Source organism: Oenanthe melanoleuca, chromosome 1, assembly GCF_029582105.1.
Source record: "Oenanthe melanoleuca isolate GR-GAL-2019-014 chromosome 1, OMel1.0, whole genome shotgun sequence".
Classification (NCBI taxonomy): Eukaryota; Metazoa; Chordata; class Aves; order Passeriformes; family Muscicapidae; genus Oenanthe; species Oenanthe melanoleuca.
Window position 1 is genome coordinate 14940002 of NC_079333.1, and position 20720 is coordinate 14960721.

At 38.8% G+C, this 20720-nt stretch overlaps 1 protein-coding gene across 1 annotated transcript in view; it reads left to right on the forward strand.

Moving 5' to 3' along the window:
• The window catches only part of UVRAG (UV radiation resistance associated), an 89071-nt gene that overhangs the window by 31768 nt on the left and 36583 nt on the right, over window positions 1–20720 (forward strand). Inside the window, exons 7-12 of the mRNA XM_056496571.1 lie at window positions 2488–2593; window positions 4443–4569; window positions 5482–5566; window positions 6044–6131; window positions 6697–6757; window positions 8748–8913. Coding sequence (XP_056352546.1) covers window positions 2488–2593; window positions 4443–4569; window positions 5482–5566; window positions 6044–6131; window positions 6697–6757; window positions 8748–8913 — 633 coding nt within the window. The remainder of the gene's footprint in view (window positions 1–2487; window positions 2594–4442; window positions 4570–5481; window positions 5567–6043; window positions 6132–6696; window positions 6758–8747; window positions 8914–20720) is intronic.

Consider the following 20720-nt stretch of genomic DNA (forward strand, 5'->3'; position numbering starts at 1 on the left):
TTAGCCAAGAAATGGGAACAAGATGTGGTCAGTTAGGGTTGAAGTTTCTCTCTGTTTATTCTGTGTATGTTTTAATCCAGATTTATGGCCTCAGCTTGCTGATCTCCATTGGTGCAATCATAATTGCTTCCACCAAAGTCTGCTTGTGCAGAAGTGATAGACAAAATTTCCATGTTGGCATTCTTACAGCTTAGTTTGTATTCCCCTCATTGGATGACCAAAGATTTCCATGTGGGGACTTTCTTTTGGCTGAGAAAAAAATTTCTGTTGATAGTTGCAGCTTTTGTGAAGCCCCTAAAGTTTTAATCTTGGAAGATGTAATTTTGGATGTGGTCATGTTACCATTTTAAAGTTCTTAGAACAACAATGGATGTACTGGGATTGAGTCAACCAATATCAGTAATTTTTCTGTCTTGCAGTGTAAAAAGCCCTATTTGGCCTCAAGGTTGCGTGCAAGGAATGAGTGGATGATACTTGGCTTAAAAAGAAATCAATTTTTTATTTAAACCAGATTTTACTGCTGAATTATTTTGTACAGCAGTTTTTATATGTCAGAAATACATATTTAAATACTGGTTCACCCAATTGAACAATTATTCCACTATATGTATGGTTTTGCAAAGTCAGTCTCTGTAAATATTTATTCCTTATCTTTTGAGCATGGAAGGGGAACTTAGTTACTACACAATTTGTAGGTTGTTAATGAGTGCTGATCAAATTACTGTGAGGAACTCACATGGTAAATGACCTTTCTAACAATTTCTCCATTACGTAAATAATCTTTCAACGAGTAGAACACCTTCCAGGAAGTTTTGTTGCCTAAAGGGAGTGTTGTGAAAACTTGTAAGATTATCTCATGACCACTTAATTGCTTAAACTGAGAATGTTCTTCCAGTGTTAAACTACATAAAGAGGAAGGGGAAATGTCATTCAGTTATTACTCTTTACCTGAAAGTTTTAGCTTAGGTAAAACTTTCTTGTTTGAAGAAGGAAAACATTCCAGACGTTTGGAAAGAAACAAGTTGGAAGGTGTGGATGTAGAAGACTTAGATCCTGCTGGATGACATACCAGCAGAGCTCTAAGCAATGTTCAGGATGGTCAGCAAACTTTGGCTTTGACCTGTGCAACCTCAAGTTCCGTAGCCAACAGCCTCAGGATGCATTCACAAAGCTGGGAGGTGTAAGAAGTAGGTCCCAGCAGGATCAGGGTTTCCAGGAGGTCTCAGTTCTTTATTAGGTATGTTAGTCTGAGTCCTTGGTGGATGTAGGACTGTTGGTCTCACCCCTCTCACCCCAAGCAGCCAGCAGAGCAGTGATTCTTGGTACAGGATGGGGTACAGCTGCCCCTGACCAGGTCTGCAGCTGCTGGTACTATAAGCAGTCTGAGAAACTCAAGAGACACTAAGTAATCAAGAAATGACTTAGATTTTTGTTTTAAATTAGGCTATGACTAGTGTTTATGAGAAGCAACAGTGTGAAGGAACTAAAGGCATCTGGCGACTTAAGTGTATTCATTTAGAACTGTAACATGCAAAAATCCTTCAATCACAAGATCTTGTTAATTAATATTACTAGCACTGTTTGTTTCCATGTGTTACTCCTTTTTTTCTAATAAATATAGTAATTTTTACTCTGTTAATTTTAAGAAAGATATTAATGTCTCACTTAGACCTATTATTGCCATCTTTTTCCTCTGGCTGTTTTTTTTCCCCCCAATAAATATTGCAGATAATTGATTTCCTCTCTTCACCCTGAAGCCAGGGCTGATGGTCAGTTGCTCATCATCATAATTTTTTAATGTTTTCAAATGTGGTTCAATTAATAAACCTATGTTTTTCCTAGAGAAGGGCCTATAGCATAGTGGGAGATACTGAAGAATGTTTCATGTTCTTGGTTGGGTAATTGTGTGTTAGCTAAAGGATGCTTGCACTTATTCTAAAGCTGACTGTGTTAACAATGTTTGTGTGTATCTGTCTTTATGGTAATGGTGACTTAACTTAAATGGGATACCTGTAATTACCTGCCCTCTCTTCTGTAGCCTAGTTAGCATCTGTTGAATTGAAAAATTGAGGAGATTTTGATACTTGATTGAATTTAAAGATTTGGCAATTTTCTTCATAAACTATGCAAGTTATCACAGAATTGTTTGGGGCTGTGGGACCTTAAAGCTCATCCAGTTCCAACCCCCTGCCATGGGCAGGGGCACCTTGCACTAGACCAGATTGCTCCAAGCCCTGTCCAACCTGGCCTTGAACACTTCCAGGGATGGGGCATTCACAGCTTCTGTGGGTAACCTGTGCCAGGGCCTCATCACCCTCACAGAGAGGAATTTCTGCCTGATATCCCATCTAGCCCTTCCTTCCTTATGCTTCCTCATTTGATATTTGGAATGGAAGCTGACAGTCTGAGTTTGCATTCCTACTGCTGGTTTTGAAGTGTTTGCGTGTGTGGTGCACCTTTATCACAGCTGTAACTTTCTCCTTGCAGGCTCCACAGAGCTCAGTGTGCAATTAAACAGACTCAGGTAACTGTTCAGAAAATAGGAAGGGAGATTGAAGAAAAGCTGAGATGTACATCTACAAGGAATGAACTGGTATGTTTGATTTGTTAAAACCTTATTTTATGGGCTTGGTGAAGCATCTGACTGATGTCTCAACTGTAAGCTTTGTTTTTTAAACACTTGAACTTGAAATCTTTCTTTACACCTGTCATTTTAAATGGGAACTCATCTGAGAGCTGTGTAGTATCATCAGTTCGTGTGAGTTATTCAGATGGGCTGATAAATTGATTATCCTATTTTTACCTGTATTTTGTACAATCGTGCTATCAAAGCATAAGCATTGCACAGCACACAAAAGAGGTCTTTCAGGAAAAACAAACTTCTAATGATTCATATGAAACTTGACAGGAACCTGTGACTGATTTAGACTGAGGTGAGTCTACTGGCTGTATCTTCTTGCACCCTGATTCCCTTTGGATGAACAGAATTCATGCAAATGCTGTCACTCAAGTGACATATTCATTTTAAACAGAAATTGTGCTAGATCTTACAATGGGTTTTGACATTTGGTTTTGCCTGCTCTCCTCCCCTCTCCAGAGAAGTCTGTTGACATTAGTTTCTGCTTTCTGCCCAGGAAAGCTGATCTTGGTTCAAAGATCAAAGTGGTTTGTGGTGACTTCATTATGTTGATACTCATTGGTATGTGTCTGATGCCTTGTAAAGGGCACACTTGCAGTGTGAAGTTGATTTATTGCTGTAAAGCAGTTTCTGAGTTGAGAGTACTCAGCTAAGTTCCAAAAGTGTCAAACTGGTTCAAGGATTTGACAAAATGGGAAAAATGGGGGCTTGTTTGCCTGCTTGTAAGTACTGGGGTTGCATTGTAGATGAAGAGGTGAAGAAGTCACCTTCCATAAGGGGCAATATAAAATGTCTTGTGAGTCATTCCAACCCAGAGCTTCTTTGCCTTCTCCTGATATCTTGAGTGTTTAACCATAACCTTTTCAGTTATGGTTATGCTTGCCCCTCCTTGCAAAGGCTTTTTATTTTTAAATATCTGAGAGCAAAACTGTATTATACAATCCTAGTATGCTTTTGGTTGGAAGGGACCTTAAAGCTCATCCAGTTCCAATGCCCTGCCATAGGCAGGCATACCTTCCATTAGACTAGGCTGCTCCAAGCCCTGTCCAACCTGGCTTTGAACACTTCCAGTATGGGGCAGCCACAGTTTCTCTGGGCAACCTGTGCTGGGGCCTCCTCACCATCACAGACAGGAATTTCATTCCCAATATCCCATCTAACCCTACTCTCTGGCAGTGGGAAGCCATTCCCCCTTGTCATGTCATTTCAGGCCCTTGTCCAAACTCCCTCTCTGGCTCTCTTGGACAACAGGTGTCCCTGGAGCCATTATATCCTCTGAGTTGAACACTCTCTCAGCTTTGTCTTTGTATCCTCTTATTCTCTTCGTGCTGAAGCTGGGAATTGAATCTAATAGTGCAGCTTGATCATCTCCAGCCATTTTTCCAGCTCTTGCCTCCACTTTGTACTGACTTCTTACTGCTCACCTTCCCTCTTGCTGGTGAGCCCTTTGCCAGGGGATGAATATTTATTCTGCTGCTGGTGCTGTGCTGTAATTTTTTATGTCCTGGTGAAGCACCATTCTTAATTTTTGGTCTGGACTCAAAAGAGGAGATGCATCCCACAGGAGCAGCAAGCACTGTGACACAGCAAAATGATTAGAGTCTTTGGGAATCTGTTTCCTGTGGTAATCTATGAACTCAGTTCTTAGGCAGGTGCTAGTCTTTTCCTGTTTTTTCCTTCCCTCCTATTACCTTTATGAAACTGCTTCTCTGCAATGAAACCTTTTTTTTCTTTTTTTTTTTTTTTTTTTTCTTTTTTTCTTTTTTTCTTTTTTTTTTTTTTAAATCTGTATTTCTTCCTGTAGAAAAAGGAGAGTGAATGTTTACAGCTGAAGATTCTGGTGCTACGTAATGAACTGGAGCGACAGAAGAAGGCCCTTGGTCAAGAAGTAGCCTTGTTGCATAAGCAAAAAACTACTTTGCTTGACAGAGGTGAGTGTAGAAACCTTAGCCTAGGTAATGACCAGAATAAAAGTGCAGGTTTCTTTTCTATTTTCATTGTCTGGCTGTAATGTGCTTGTTTTTTCTTTATCTGAAATTTGCAACCAGATGTTATTTGTTCATTCTTTTTTCTATGCTGAGTTTTAGACAGCAGTTTCTGGTATCTTGTCTTTAAATAACTTCTTACTATGACACCTCTCCAAAGCAGTCTTAAATCTGTGTTTAATTGACATTTTATGAGAACATGAGAAGAACTGCAGTATAGTACAGTAAACATTGCCATGATTAAGGGATTTGATAATGTCATGATGGATATTGCTGGTACCTGTGATTTGGATTCACTTTAAAGTATTAGAAGACAAAAATCCTCTTAATAGTTTGATATGTAAGTGACAGATTAAATGCTCAGTCGTCTTGGTTATCACTCTTTACTGGGCAAGTCTCCTATAGTGAAAAGCTGTATCACTGCCTCTTTGGAGCTCACCAAGACCAAACTAAACACGCTTGATCTTGTTGCAGGATACTTTGTTTTCAATACTTAGTTGAGTCTAAAGTAATCACTATTAAAAAGGATGGTTTTTACCATGTACTTTATTCTGACTATGCAAGTTTTGAGACCCCATAATTAGATTACTGCACTGTATGTTTGTGAGAGAAATAGATATTAACGGAGGATGACATCTGATGGGTTGTGTTTGGCTAGTGAATGGTGTGTAGTGCATGAAGACAGGTGTTCCTTCTGTCTGACATTCTCTAGTTTAGAAGTATAATATGAAAAATGGGAGGGTAAGAATAAGTGGAGGATTATTGCCAACATCTTGTCAGTATCTACTTTTAAAACTTTGGATAACTAAGAAAATACTTCATACTATTTTTTCTTTCCTGATTCCTCATGTTGCTTAGAAAATGCATTTGGGACTGAATACCAGAAACTTGAAGAGCATAATGAATCTCTGTATGAATTAAGAAAGGAATGCACTGCTAAGAGGTAAAAGGACCTATGTTTGTTCTGTAACTGGAAAAGAAAGATAAGCTTGAGAGCAAGCCATTGAAAATGGGAGTTCTGACACCAAATTCTTCCTCATGTTGCCCTAAAACTTCTGTTAAGACATCCCCCATACAATTTGTAGATATCTGAAATGATTATTACCAGTAGCAAGTCTAGAAGAGAAGAAAACAGATGTTTGGTTGTATATCTAGAGTCTGATAGGACTTCTAGGTGTATTTTAGTGTAACACAGCTTTGTAATACCTGATTGTTACAGTCAAAATATGTCTATAGTGTATGGTGCGCCTGGAAAAAAAAAATTAGCTTTGTGTGCTGTATTTTTTTTTGGGTGGATTTACCTAACTTTATGGAGAATAGGAGATGATAATTGGAAAGCTGGAGAAGGGATATGACAGCTCAATACCTGTATTTGGAGCTTTTGAAGAAAATAATGGTTTTGGAATCTCTTTCCCCAAAGAGAACAGTTTTTGAAGACAAATGCCCAGCAGACTATTCGGTGCAAGCAGCTGCTGTCGGAGCTATCCTACATCTACCCTATTGATTTGGTATGTTTTCAACATCCTGCCAATCTGCTCAATGTGAAATGGCCTTCATGTTTATTACACTGCAAACAAATATGCTTTATTTGTGAGAGAATCTGCTCTTTGCTCATTCTGTTTATTTCAGCTTTTTCTTACATTTGGTCTTTAGATTGCAAACTTTACAGGGAAGGATCTTACACCAGCACCTCTTATACAGTGTCCTCTGTGAAAATAGTATAGCTATAATTTAATGGATGTTGTCCATTTTGTGTATAATTGCATGAAGTAACCCTGACAGTAGGTTAACTGCACAGAAACATATGTTAAAATGTTAAGCTTCAAAATCTTTTATATAAGAATTAATATAAAGCACTTCACTCTTTAAAACCATTGCATTTATTTTCCAAACTATGTGAGATGTGGATTAAAATACTGTGTCAGTCACTCTAAGTTTAGTTGGATATTTAGTTTTTTGGTTTTTATTTTATTGTTTGTTAGCTTTGTTGTTGTTGTTAGCTTTATGCAGGCTTTGGTGTTATGAATGTTACTGTTTTATGCTCACTTTCCACTGTTGATTTTAAATTTACAGAATAACCAAAAGGACTACTTTGTTTGTGGAGTCAAGCTTCCTAATTCTGAAGACTTTCAAGGTAGCTGCAAATTCTTAATGTAGTTATTACAGTTAACACTGCTTCTAAACTTTGTAAAATTAAGAAAACTGGTAGCAATAGCTTGGGGTCCATATTTTTCACCAGAAATATGTAGACTAGAAGAAAACTTACAAATTATTTGTTGGTATTCCCTAGCTAAAGCTAAGGAGGTTTCTTTTGACTCTTAGTAAAGCACCTCTGTGTTGGAAGACTGCATATTGAAACACTGGAGCAGGTTACCTAGGGAGGCAGAGAAGTCTCCATCCTTGGGGATGCTCAGAACCCAGCTGGACACAGTCCTGAGGACAACCTGCTCTGAGTTGGGGATGAGGACTGTGCCATTCCCAGAGGTGCCTTCCAAATCAGTAATTCTGGAAAGTATTTATGTCTGACCTAGAATTCCATTGAGGCTACTTTTAGTCCATAAATCTTGGTTGTGCAACAGGCATGAATCTCCATTTGGTTTGCTGTAGTTGCTGATGAACTTGGCAAATAAATACATTGCAAAACAGGCTTTGGACCTCTCTCACAGTATGGAGTACTTTACAAGTGACCCTCTGCTTTAACTGTCAACCCTCATCCTATTGCAGAAGCAAATATATCATGTGCCTGCCTGTATAACAGTTGTACAGGTAACTGCATGCATTCATCTACAAATGTTTGACGTGAACTGGAAATTCATTGAAATCCTCTTGAGGATTTCTTGTCCCCAGTACTTGTTCACTCTGGTTTCTTGAGCAAAAACCTCCATCTGTTGTCTAACTCTTTAAAGCCACCCCATAGTAATTAACTTGTACTAATAATATGTATATTGGAATAATGTTTAAAACAAATTAATTTGTCAGTAGGACAAAAATCAGTCTATTGCTTTGTTTCCCTGATTGCACTGAATGTGGTAATGAACTCGTTTTGCTAACTCTTGAGGAATCAGTGGTGTGCCATCTTCTGGCCTGTTTTCAGTTTCCTGGTATTAATTAGTTGCAAATGAATTACTAATTCTTTATCCAAGTCTCTAGAAGTATTGTGAGGAAGAAGTACTAAGCATTCAATTTAGTGAAATAGGCAGTTAAATTTGAAACTCAGCTGTCTGGCATGGATCTTCTCTGACTCAGTAGACACTATCTTTTAAAAATTCAGGTGTTGGAAGGATCAAAAAAAAATATCCCTAGAAAGCCAGTTTTGAACAAGTTTTGAATCTGTTTTACAAAACCCATATTGATAGGGGTGTGACTTAAGTACATATATCTTGACTGACCCTGATAAAGCTCACTGTGGTTGTTGAATATCATTATAAGCTTTCTTGAAGGTTCTCTGTTTAGCTGGTTTAATGGATGCATCGGAAGGGATGACTATTGCACTGTCTGTATCCCTTAAAAAGAATTTAAAATAGAGTAAAGAGAAAGAAAAAGCCTTTGTGGCTAAAATATGTAGCTTCAATTGCAAGATGTGTATTCCTGGCAGGTGAAGCTTTAAGGCTGAAACCGTAAATGTCAAATTGAAAATGATACTTTAAAACAATGTGTCAATCTAAGTTTTTCCAGCTATTGGCAGAGAACAGAGTTTATAGCTTGAGGTCAGTGTCTCTCCAACTGATCTCACTCATGAATAAAGTTGAGGAGGAATGCTGATTTTCCCCTGATCCCACTCACACGTGTCAACTCCATCCAGAGAAATGCAGAAAGCTTAGTACTTGAGTTTTGTCTTGGGAATTTTGTTTCACTTTTCCCATCTCTTCTTTACCTTCCCCCATCCTGGCAGTGTAGCTTTGAAAGTAAAATTTGCAGGAGAGCAAGCCGTTCACCAGTCACAAGAGACAAACACAACACAGTAAAGTGCAAATGCTTGTAAAGCTCTCCAAAATCACATCAGGCCTCCTTCTGTCCTTGAGTTCTGACTTCTGAGGGCTATATTAATTGTTATCTGAGCAATAAAGATGGATACTAGGATTCAATGGATACAATTAATAATAGAATCTTTTTGTCATTGACAGGAAAAGATGATGGAAGCATTGCTGTTGCCCTGGGCTATACAGCTCACCTAGTTTCCATGATATCCTTCTTCTTACAAGTGCCACTCAGGTATCCTATAATTCACAAGGGCTCCCGGTCTACAATCAAAGATAATATAAATGACAAGCTGACGGAGAAAGAGCGAGAGTGAGTATATTGTAAATACACGGCTCTACTTTCTTCAAAACAACAAATCAACACCAAAAAAACCCCATGTGAAACAGTTTTGGGTAGTCTGAGGTGACAGGAATTTTGAAGTTACTTGTTACTGCTTTCAGTAGCTGTGGAATAGTCGTTGAGTTTCTCTTGTTGGAATTTTGAGATTCAATAGAGTAACTCAGATTTGTTTCTGGGTCTGTTGGCACATGAATGGCTTTGATTTGGCATCCAGTAATGCTAGAAAAACTTAGTGTTTCTTCGTGTTTCATGAGTTTTGGTTTCTATTTGGAAAACTTGCCTTTTATGTTGCTGCTGGCTGTGGGAATAAATTGCAGATAACAAGTGTAGTTTCACTGGGGAGCTTCTGCCAGTGCTGGAATAGTGGTTGATAAATGGAGAAAACAAATAGCTTTCTTTTAACACAGAGTTCTTTAATCAATTGGAGAAGCACAGTAACCTGCCACCTACTGAAGAATCCAACTGAATATTCAATGCAGAGCTTTTCATTTGTAATCATTATCGTTGAACATATAGCTACACTGTTACTGTTTTCCTTCTAGGAAACCATCTTCCTGTCCTTAAAGTCACTCTCTGAATGTCTTCTCCTGTGTCTTGGAACTTTGCTTATTTTCCCAGTGTCTTTGCACCTGTGTGCTCTAACACAAAATTAGTGGCAACTGCTGGTTAAGGTTTCCTTTGTAGCCTGAAAGCACTGAACTGTCAGGAATGCAACACTGACCATTGATGGGAGGCCAGCTGCTCCATTCAGATTCTGGGCACTGACAAAGTTTGCCCAGAATGTTTATGGACTATCTATTCCTGGAAGTGTTCAAGGCCAGATTGGATGGGGCTTGGAGCAACTTGGTTTAACTGAAGGTGTCCCTGGCCTGGCAGGGAGTTGGAATGAGATGAGCTTGAAATCTCTTACAACTCAGGGATTCTGCAACACTGTGTGTGGATGGATGGCTGCAGTCAGGCTTGCAGCATCGATAACTTCATTTTTCCACAAAAGTTTGAAAAAGGAGCAAAGGAAATGACTGGGAGGACATGAACTTGTGGAACGTAGCTGACTCTATTGACAGGAAGCTGTGAAAAGCCAGATTCTTCTCTTTAGAAATATGCAGTCAAAGTATTACAACATTTTAACACTAATTCCTCATAATACAAATAAAGATGGAAGGGTTTTATTGTGCCCAGTTGACAGAGTTGGGATGCTTGAAAGTGTCTGATTTCTCTTTGAAAGTTAGTGACTTTTGACAGGAAAGGCAAGGTAATTGCTTTAAGATTTAAACTTGCTGAGGTCTTCCTGTTTTGACACCATAAAACACAACTATATAATTATGTCTTGCAAAGTAATTTTGATACCATTTTAATAACTTGTCTGAACACACTTCCTGAGCACCTTAACAGAACATAGACCTGTTTTGCTTCAGTGTAGTTCTTGAAGCAGGTATCATACTCCTTCCTGTACATCACTTTGAGAAGGGTTGCAAACTAGAAGATTTGTATCTTGAAAACTAGTTTCTGAGTGGTAGAGCTCCGTGTGTGGGTGTGTAAAGATTAATTCCATTTCCTGCTCTCTCATACAGATTGGAAGGTTTAGTCCTTCGTGCCACAGCCTTCCAAACTCTTGGGACTTAATACTTGATTTCACAACAGATTTCTGAAAAGGAGAGAGTTCAGCTGAGTAAATGAATCCCTGTTGGGCTATTTACCTGTGTTGTGCAAGGTTTTTTCAGAATTAGCTCCTGCTGGAGGTCTTCTCTTCCCAGCTATTGGAGGAACAATCCTACCAACTCCAAGGTCTTATGTCAAATGTCTTAAATTGCAGTTTTCTTTCTAAACTAATAGATCATGTTTCTCCTTTGCTCCTAATTATGTTGAGAACAGCAGTTAACATGCATTATTAAACTTCTTTATTTCAATTACCTTTCGCAGCTTTTCAAACCTCAACATAAATTGTTGAGTAATTGCAGTGATGTAATCCCTATATTTGATCTTTACTATAACACAAGTGTACTCATTTTTTTTTTTCATTGCATGTTGTTGGAGGTTAGGATTTTTCCTTTTTTTTTTTTTTCTTTCTTAGAAGATTTTTCTCCCATTTGTTGTCCAAGAGGTGGGAATGACAGATACTTAAGACGGACAAATGATGTGACCAGTATGGGGGAGGGAGTGTAGTTTTCTCCTGTCTCTTAGCTGGGAGGTTTTCTTTTGGGAAATGCAGAGATACCTCGAGAATTGGCTGGGGGTCAGGGGCTGGGCTCAGCTCTCTCACTCTTGAGAGCAGAGTGGAGACAGTTGTGTTTTGGTGCTGGACTGCTGCTGCCCAGGGGATTCACTGCTGCTGTGGAGTTTTTTGTCTTTCACTGCTTTCCCTTTCCATGAGTGAGCCTCAAGTTTCTTTACCAACCTTTCTAAGCCCTCCTGTTGAGCTTTCGAGAGCTTTCAGAATGTAAGCATTTCTGGGAAATGCTTCATATCCTTCAATTTAGTTTACTGGCATGATCTGGGTCACTTCCATGATGACCTTGAGAATCTACAATTTTTTCTGCTACAATAACTGTTATATTGGGACTTTGAAGTAAGCGGCTGTGGTGAGGACTAAGCTCTTGTCTGGCCACAGTACTGAATGTATGTAATGAAGTATAGAGTGACTGTCAGTAGCCTATATGATCAGCCTTGTAATTGTAGGAATATTAGTGCTTGTAATCTGCTCAATAACTGTTCCTCTTTTGTATTTCAAATACAATTCCTAATTTTGATACTGCCAAAATGCTCTAAGTTTTCTCCTATGATGTCTCCTTCTATGACTTTTTGAATTACCATGCCACGGCAAGAACCTTATTTTTACAAAATTTCTCATTAATTCACTTCTTCAGTGGTGCCTTCCAGTATCTCCAGAGTGCATGCAATATGTAGGAAGAAAGAATTCTCAGAAGTCCTGGAGTCAGAGAAGTTTTAGGTTGGATATTAGGAAATATTTTTTCCCTGAAAGTGCTGTCCAGCCCTGATCCAGTCTGGTACAGTGGTGGAGTCAACATCCGTGGAGGGATTTAAAAGCCATGTGGAAGTGGCACTTGAAACATGGGTTAGTGGTGGCCTTAACAGTGCTGGGCAAGTGGTTTATTTTGGTATGTTCTTAAAGATCTAAGAACCTTAATGATTCTGTGATTTTATGGATATGTAACTCCCAAGTTAAAGCTACTTAGATGACAACATCTTCCTCTCTTCAGTGAGAAACAAGCTTGCTTGCAGAATAAATTGCCTAAATTCTTTGGCAGTATTCTGGTGGATCTGAAACCTAGCACTTCATCACATGCTGAACAACAGAGTGAGAATGCTAAGATGAAACTATTTCTGATATGTTCTGATTTTGTGTCTCTCAAGCCCTGTATTTAATGCTTCTGTTAGTCTGCTCCCAGATTTTTAATAAAGAATGACTCCCATCTTAGGGCAAAATAAGGATTGTTGTGGCTGGAGTGAGACATACATTGTTACAATCCCTATGTTGGTGTTGCTGCTCATGTCATAGTATTTTTGAGTATAAACAGCTTGGAAATCTATATATTACCCTAAGAAGAAAAATAGGTTTTTTAAAGTTTAATCACCTTTGGTATGCTTTGTATTTCTGGGCAAGTGAAATGCACATTCAGACAAATTATTTATGTTGAATTTTTGCACTATCACTCCTACTATATCTCAAAGATTTTCAAGAACTCTTACTTCTCTGCTGGGTAACTTAGACCTGGAAACAATTTAAATGAATAGTTTTACTAACATTATTTCTCTGTAATAATAGTAAAGAGAAATAAAATAGTACACACAATCTGATGGATGCTATACCTTCTTCACACCAAAATGTGTTAAGGGAAGACTAGTAGGAGCAGTTGTAAGAATGTGACCACCTCAGAGTCATACTTCAGGTTGAGGAAAAAATGAAGGGGTAGGAAATGGCATCAATGCCTAAAAAGGTTTTATATTTAAAAGGTAGCAAGAGCATTGTCATTTGCAAGTGTAGCTACTGGAGTACTTAAAGGCATTGCAGAGTTGTCTGATCTCCAGATTGAACTTGTTGGTTTTCAGTGTTGTAGAGGCCAAAAATATATATAAAATATTAAGATAAGCAAACAGGATCCAGACAGTAATGTAAGAAACCTGATTTAGTCTGGTGCATTTTTTGCAGGAATATTTGGCATCAGTTGACCTGAGATAACAATAAACAACTGTAAAGGTTTCCTTGGCGTTTTATAATTTATAGAAAGACTTTTTTTTTATTTCACTCTGTCTGACACAGACAGCAAAGGCCAGAAATTCAAACAGCTACCATGCAAGTCTTGGGCGTGTACATTGAGGCATCTGACATCTTTGCAATTGTTTTATTACTTTGATGTACCTCAGGAACAAAAAGTTGTATGAAATGGTGTAAGGGGAGTGAAATTAAGGATGTTACCATGGGTAACTTGTCCTGTCTAAATACATTTTGTTGTCATTAAAATAGGAAGCATCTGTCTGTTGTAATACTGGGTCCTCAGAGAAAACAGGATCAAAATATAGCTAAATAATAATATAGCTAAAAGGGATAGGTTTGTTCCCAAAGTAATTTCATGGAAATATTTCTCTGATGTGGAGTTAGACCTCAAATTTGTCTGTTTCTGTAGCTCAGCTTGATCATTATGGAGAACCTCAAGCAGGCCAGAAGATTGCAGTGACTAGTCAGCTTTTGTCTTGATGTTTGATTTCTCTAGGTGCTGATATTTTGAAGGCCAGTTTGATTTCATTAGTGTAGGCCTTGTGGGAAGGGCAAATATATAAATAAAAAAACAAGTCACTCTCCACTGGGATGGTGCAGGCTTGTTGCAACTGAAGAGTGTATCAAACATGAACCAGATGTGTCCTTCTTGGGTCTTCAGAGTGGTTCTTGATGCTTTAGGGATGCAAAGCATTTAGTAAGTTTATCTTAATACAACTGAAGTTGATGTACAAGGTCTGTAGCACCTTCATGTGTGGGGAATGTATCTCCACAGTTTGTTGACTGAATCTTGAACTCGAACCCCGGCAGACTCGATTACTCCAGTTTGGGGTGCTTTTTATTAGTTTAGAGAACCAAATTTCAGAGAAGTGGAAAAGATTTAAGTAAATCAGGCAGGATATATTTTGATCTGCACATACTCAAGCAATTATTTGGTACTTTGGTGTTGTGTTTTAGACCTACTCATTTGCACTGCACAGTAAAAACTGGTATGTGGTGTGTGGTTCACACAGTGTTAAATCATGAAAAGTGAATTACTGACAATGGAAGTTCTGATGTAAAAAATGTCTTTTCAGGCCTCTGAGTAAAGTAAACATATGGGATTCCTTGCCAGTTCTGCTCCAAAAATTATCTGCTTCCAAATTACCTTTCTTGATGTATTGTCTTTAATTTCTTTTAAGTGTGGCAAGCTGGAATTGCAAATAAGTGAAGATAAGTGTTGCTGAACTAGCCTATGGAAAATTTTGGAGCATTTGCGATCCACTTGTTGAATGAGCATAATCTGTAAGTCATCTTCCTTATTGTGGCCTTACTCCAGTTTGGAAGAATGGGAAAATCAGGATTTCAGCTGCAGTACAGGCTGAGTACAACACCACTAAGGTTGTTATTGTTCTGTGCCTGGTAACACATAAGTCACTTGCAAACAAAGCAGTCTGAAAAATCAGACACAAGCACGTGAAGAATAACTTTTCACTGATGTGAAGGTTTTCCAACTCAATTGAGTAGTCTTTAATCATGTTTGGTACTTCAGCTGAGGTAATGAAATGGCAGCTTTGGGAAGAAATCTTGGCAAACTTAGATGGAGGGAGATGGTTGCTTGAGAAATCTAATAGCTATCAAAGAGCAGTTGATTCTTTGGGGTAGATTGAGTGTGTGTTAAGGGTTCAGCTGTATTGCTCAAAGAATGCTTTTTGCCATGAACTTATCTTGAACTGTATTTTTGCATTCTACAATTCTTGAGGATATTTAGCTAGAATCCTGCTGATTTGATTCTTGATTAGCAGAACAATGCTTTTGCCTTCATTGAGTCAGCAGATACTGGTGTGTATAGATAAAGAATTAGATCAGGTGTTGTTTAATGAATTTATGTGCTGTTAACACTGTTTCTGGGAACTGGAAGTTTTTGCATGCTCCTGGCCAGTCTGAGAAAACAGATTTTGTTTACTGCAGTAGATGAGACCACTGACCCCAGACATCTGAGACCAGCTGAGAAATGTTTTTATGAAGACATACTGGTCTTAATTTACTCCCATTGGAACACTATATTCCTGTGGAGACTTTTTTTTTTCCCCAAAACATTACTTCATTTTTTTATATAAGCAGGGACTTGACCTGTATGAAGTGTCTTCTAGTTAAAAATGATCCTTCAGTGGCAGTGAGATTTAAAGTTCTGATTGCAAGGTTGTCTGCTCTGTCCTTACAGATAGTCCACGTGTTGTGACATCCAGCAATTGTTTGTATGGTGCAAGCTTTGAGTCTAAGCTGAAATATGTCAAAGAAATGCCCAATTTACAGAAAGCCGTCAGTGTCACTGGCTCCATGGATTCTTTGCTGTGATTTTGAGGTGTTTGAAATGATTTGCTGAAGCAGTAGAATGACACCCTCTTGTACAAAGTGGTTACAGTCTTGTCAGGAACTGCCTGGCTTTTGTAACCTGGATCTTTGCTTTTATTTTCTCTGCAGTCTGTACACACTGAAGCTATCGTGCATTCCCCAAGAGCAAGGTCACAGCAGTTACACTTATCACAGAAAGATGCTTCTGCTTTTGATTATCATCATCTGAACTGTTCAGAAAACCATTTTGAAAATATATTTCATAAAGTTAAACTAATGTTTTCTTTTCCCAGTGAACTAATTATTTATGTATTATATAAAGCTTGAATGGGGATATGCTTTTTCTTCATGGCAGTCTGTATTTTTATCATCAAACTTGTTTTACAAGTGTAGCTTTTTCTGTAAAGCAGGAACTCAAAACCATAAAGTAATCCAGTCTGAACTGGCTTGTGATTTGTAACTCATATTTATGTCTTAATCTATAATTACAAGATTTTTTCTTGTCCTTTTTTCTGTCTTTTCATTTAATTTTGGGTCTTCTGCAGTAGATCTGTGCAGTCTCTGCTCTGAAGCTGATAGACCTGTGGTGCAGCTTATCTGAGAAGGAAACAGGTTTTAAGGCTGTGCAGCCTTGATCTTCAGGTGGAGTGCTAAGATGTTAGGAATGCTGGATATTTTGGTGCTTGTAGCTCTTGATCAGCTTATTTACTGTAGTATTTGATTTGAAGTGTCCTGGGAAATTGATCTGTCTGGACAGTGGTGGTCCTTTTCACTTAAAAGGCTTTCAGGGTTTAGTTTCTTCTAGTTCAGAGAAGCCCCAGGACCTTTAAATAAAACAAGCTTCTTCCTCTGGATACAACATTCCATTACAGTGAGTGAACAGGATGTGGTTAGGTTGGAGGGAAAACACTAATTCTTTCCTAGCCTTCCTGCCCCCCTTGCAGACCCCAAAAGGAGGTGAGGCTGAAATAACTCAAACTCCAGTAAATATTTAAACCTTTTCTTGTACACTCCTCATTCTTCAGACGTATCAAACAAGAACTTGTGACTTTTTCAGGCTATTATCTTATCTGGATTGTGCTATCTAGTCCTATCCTTGTATAGAGTGTCCTATCCATGGTCTAAAGCTTAAAACTCTTTTTTTTTTTTTTTTTTTTTTTTTTTTCTCCTTAACTGTCCCATTTTTAGTAGTGTTGTGTGAGACACACATATCTGATAGATGACTCTTCTATGACACGAGAGACTTACAGTCACAGAAATTGCATCAGTTCTTTATCTCTATCATAGTGAATAACTGGATTTCAGCTGCATTCTGCCAAGTCTACTCTGCAGTCATTCTGCTTACTGTCCTTGAAAATGTGAAGTGAAAGAAAAAGCCAGGTTGAGTTTGTCTGACAAATTTGACATAGTTGGGCAGGAAATGTCAAAGATAGTGTAGATACAGTGATGTGAAAATGTGGTGGTGTCAGCTTAATTTAATCTTTGGACTAAGATTCCTATCTACACTTAACTACTGGGTAATGTGTTGATGTCCAAATGGACAGCAGTGATGATTGATGTTCTCATGACTTGGAATTGCGACCAGCACTGTTTAACTTCTAACTCAATGACATGGACAGTGAGATGGAGTTTGCCAATGACACCAAGCTGTGTGGTGCTAGGGGGAAGGGATGGCATGCAGAGGGACCTGGACAGGCTAAAGAGGTGGGCCTGTGCCAGCCTGGTGAAATTCAACCAGGCCAAGCGTGAGATGCTGCACTGGGATTGTAGCAATCCCAAGGACAAGTTCAGGCTGGGTGGAGAATGGATTGAGAGCAGCCCTGAGGAGAAGGACAGCTTGGGAAAATGGCTGCATGAGAAGCTGGACTTGCCCTGGCAAGTGTACTGGCACCCAGAAGCCCCTGTGTGCTGGGCTGATCCCACAGCATGGGCAGCAGTGAAGGGGGAATTCTGCCCCTCTGTCCTGCTCTGGTGAGACCCCACCTTCAGAGTTCCTCCAGCTCTGGGTCCAACATCAGAAGGATGTGGAGCTGCTGGGGTGAATCCTGTGGAGGCCGCAGGGGCAGCCTCAAGAATGGAAGGCTCCAAGGAAACCTGAGAGCTCCTTCTAGTGCATAAAGGAGCTTCCAGAAAGCTCCAGAAGGATTTTAGGCAAGGGCCTGGAGTGACAGGACAAGGGAGGATGGCTTCCCACTGTCACAACAGCAGGGTTAGATGTAATAATGGGAAGAAATTCTTCCCTGTGAGGGTAGGGAGAGTTTGGCAGGGTTTGCCTAGAGAAGCTGTGGCTACCCCATCCCTGGAAATGTGCAAGGACAGATAGCACAGGGCTTGGAGCAACCTGATCTAGTGTGAGGTGTCCCTGCCCATGGTAGAAGGTTGGAACAAGATGGGTTTTAAGGTCCCTTCCAACACAAACCATTCTGTGATAATTAAGGGTTCTTAAAGCATAAGTGTCCTAATTTAATTTATAAAGCTGCAAATATTACTGATCCTTAAAGTTCTGAATCATTTGGAAAGTTAAGGCTGTGTAACATGATTCCAGTCTAGTTTTGGAATTTTGCTTAGATTTGCCAAATGAGATGTAATATGATATTTAAATTGTGCCACACTTCAGCCTGTGTGAGACAGTCAGATGTGATGTGTAAAAACCATTATTTTACTGACTTCTTCCCTTAAAAGCTTTCTGAAGCACAGATTAAACTTTGAGACTTTAATATGATTGGGGATATGGCCGAGGTCTAAAGAGAAGAGAAAATGAAAGATCTAAAACATATGGTGTATTACCAAAGTAGAAGCAGGTGAAAGCAGTTAAAAATGAAGCAAATTCATGAGCTTTAAAAATAGTTTGTGTTAAAGGCAGGTGGTTATAGACAATAAAAGTGAGCCATCAGTATGTTGGTACATATGTGATATTTCTGGATGCAGAGTTCATAAATCACAGAACATAACAGTAAATGTATTTGGACTTGAATTCGTAAGAGATACTTGAGGTCTGAAATAAATGTGTGGAATAAGGATTCTTTCAACTTTTCTAACATATACCATCTGCCTGAGCCAGGAATCCTGTAGTGTTCATCAAACACCAAAGTGACTATGTAAAACAGCTAAAGATGGGCTAAAGATACAAAATTAAATAAGATCCTGATGGCTGTTGAGTACTTGTTGAGGGTCAGCTGGACAAAGTAGTACAGTGCAGAGTTTTTAGTGGTTAGAGTAGTATAAGCTCAATTTATTTGAGTTGTAAGAATGGTCTAATGTTTAAAACACTGCAAATAGTCTAATCATAGTTTTAGCTTTGAAACAGGCCTCTGGTTTTCCAGAACTAATATCTTTGGGCAGCTCTTAAAGATCTCTTTTTCTGTAGTCAGTTATCTGATTTTTTGAATACAGCAGTATTAGTGAGCAGTTTTGGTTGAGGGCACTATATTAAGAAATTGTTGCCTGTGCTCTTAGCAAAGCCAGGGGTTTTAAAAGTCAGTAAGAGAGGGGTTGCAACCCTTTCTTTTGTTAAGTCAATAATTCTCCTTATAAGGAAAAAAAAAAAAAGCCCAGAATAGATTGTGGATATGAACTGCAGGCATCACACCTTGAACTATAAAAATGAAAACTCCTTGCAAGAGGCTTTTTTTCCATCTGCCCCTGAAATTTCTTGGTTTTACTTTCAGCTGCACATGAGCACAGTCTTCTTTGTTACATCTTAAACCATGGAAAAGACTTTACCATGGAAGGGTACTTAAGCAACTTTCCTACTTCTAGGAAGGATGAAGTTTATTTAAAGGAAGGTGTTACAACATCTGAGTGTACAGGGCAGTTTGAACTTGCCTTAGAGATGATACTTTAGAATTCCTTGTGCCTGTAGCTTTATGATTACAGGATAATCTCCTTGTATCTGGATGAATGGATCACAGAGCAGTGGCTTGTGGTCTCATGGGGTGGGCTGCAGCCTCTGGATCAGATTCCTGCAGGGATCCTGTAGAATTACAGAGCTGACTTCTAGCAGAAATGCCTTCAGGCCCCTAGACAAGCACAACTGGCAAAAGTGTTCATCTGAAATCCTGTCTACTGCTCATGAACTGCAAGTTGGAATTTGCCTTGGTTTGATGCTGAGATTTCTATTCAGCTGTTTGCACCTGCATGAGTCACGTGGAGTGGAAATGCTGACAAACAGCCACCACTGGTTTTTCATATTGACTGGAAACACATATTGGCATATATTGGGTTTCTCTTTTTTAATAGACTTTTAAACCAAAGGGTATGATTTAGTATCCTGTCTGGTCTTTGTAACCTTGATGTGATTTACTGTACTGAGGTTATACATTAAGTTTCTTAGTTATGTGTGTTTCTTATGTCTGCACAGTGTTCTGCTTGATTAAATACCACAGTAGAATAAAGTCTAATTAGACTAAACAAAATAACAGCTCTCTGGGAGTCCTGCTGATGGTGTGGTTAGGTGCCTTTAAGCTTGATACCTACCAGAATGATACTGTTAATGCAAATATTCAAACTGTTTAAAAACTTAGCATTTGCAAAGTGTTGTGAGGTCCTTGAACTCAAAACTTAATTCCATTGTTGATGGTAATGTGCTGGTTTTGTAGTTTCAATGTGGATTACAGGTAGACTTTCAGCCCTGTTGTCTGACTTGATGTGTCTTTTCCCCATCACGGGAACTGTGAACCAAGCACATAACCTCTGCCTTGCTTTTTCTTTTTCACAACTCTATTGAGCCTTCACCTGCTCACACTTGTTTCCTTACTCATATCAGCAGATCCTCTATATGTTGAAATATTTGAATATTAGGTGCCTTTGATAGAAATCAAGTTTTAAGCTGAAGAGTTCTTTATCCAGTAGCTAATGTTTGCTGAGGAAGTGTAGCAGGAATTAATAGAGAATGGATCGAAATAAAGTGGTGGGTAATGCCTTGCTGAAATTAAGATTGCAGAGAGAGAGGAGGGGCTTGCCCTCCTAGCAGGAGAGATGGGAGAGAGGTCAAGTGGGTGAGGGTGAGGTAAGGTTAGGGCAGATGAATTGTCATGTCTATTCAAAGCTCCTTTAAAATGAAGTTATTCAGAGATGATTAAAAGTGTCTTTTATCTGCTTCTATTATTTTGGATTTATTTTATTTAATTTTTTTTTTTTTTTTTACATCTGTGAGAAATGACAACATCTCTTTTTCTGGGGCTGGGAGTGCTTGGGTCTTGAACATAAT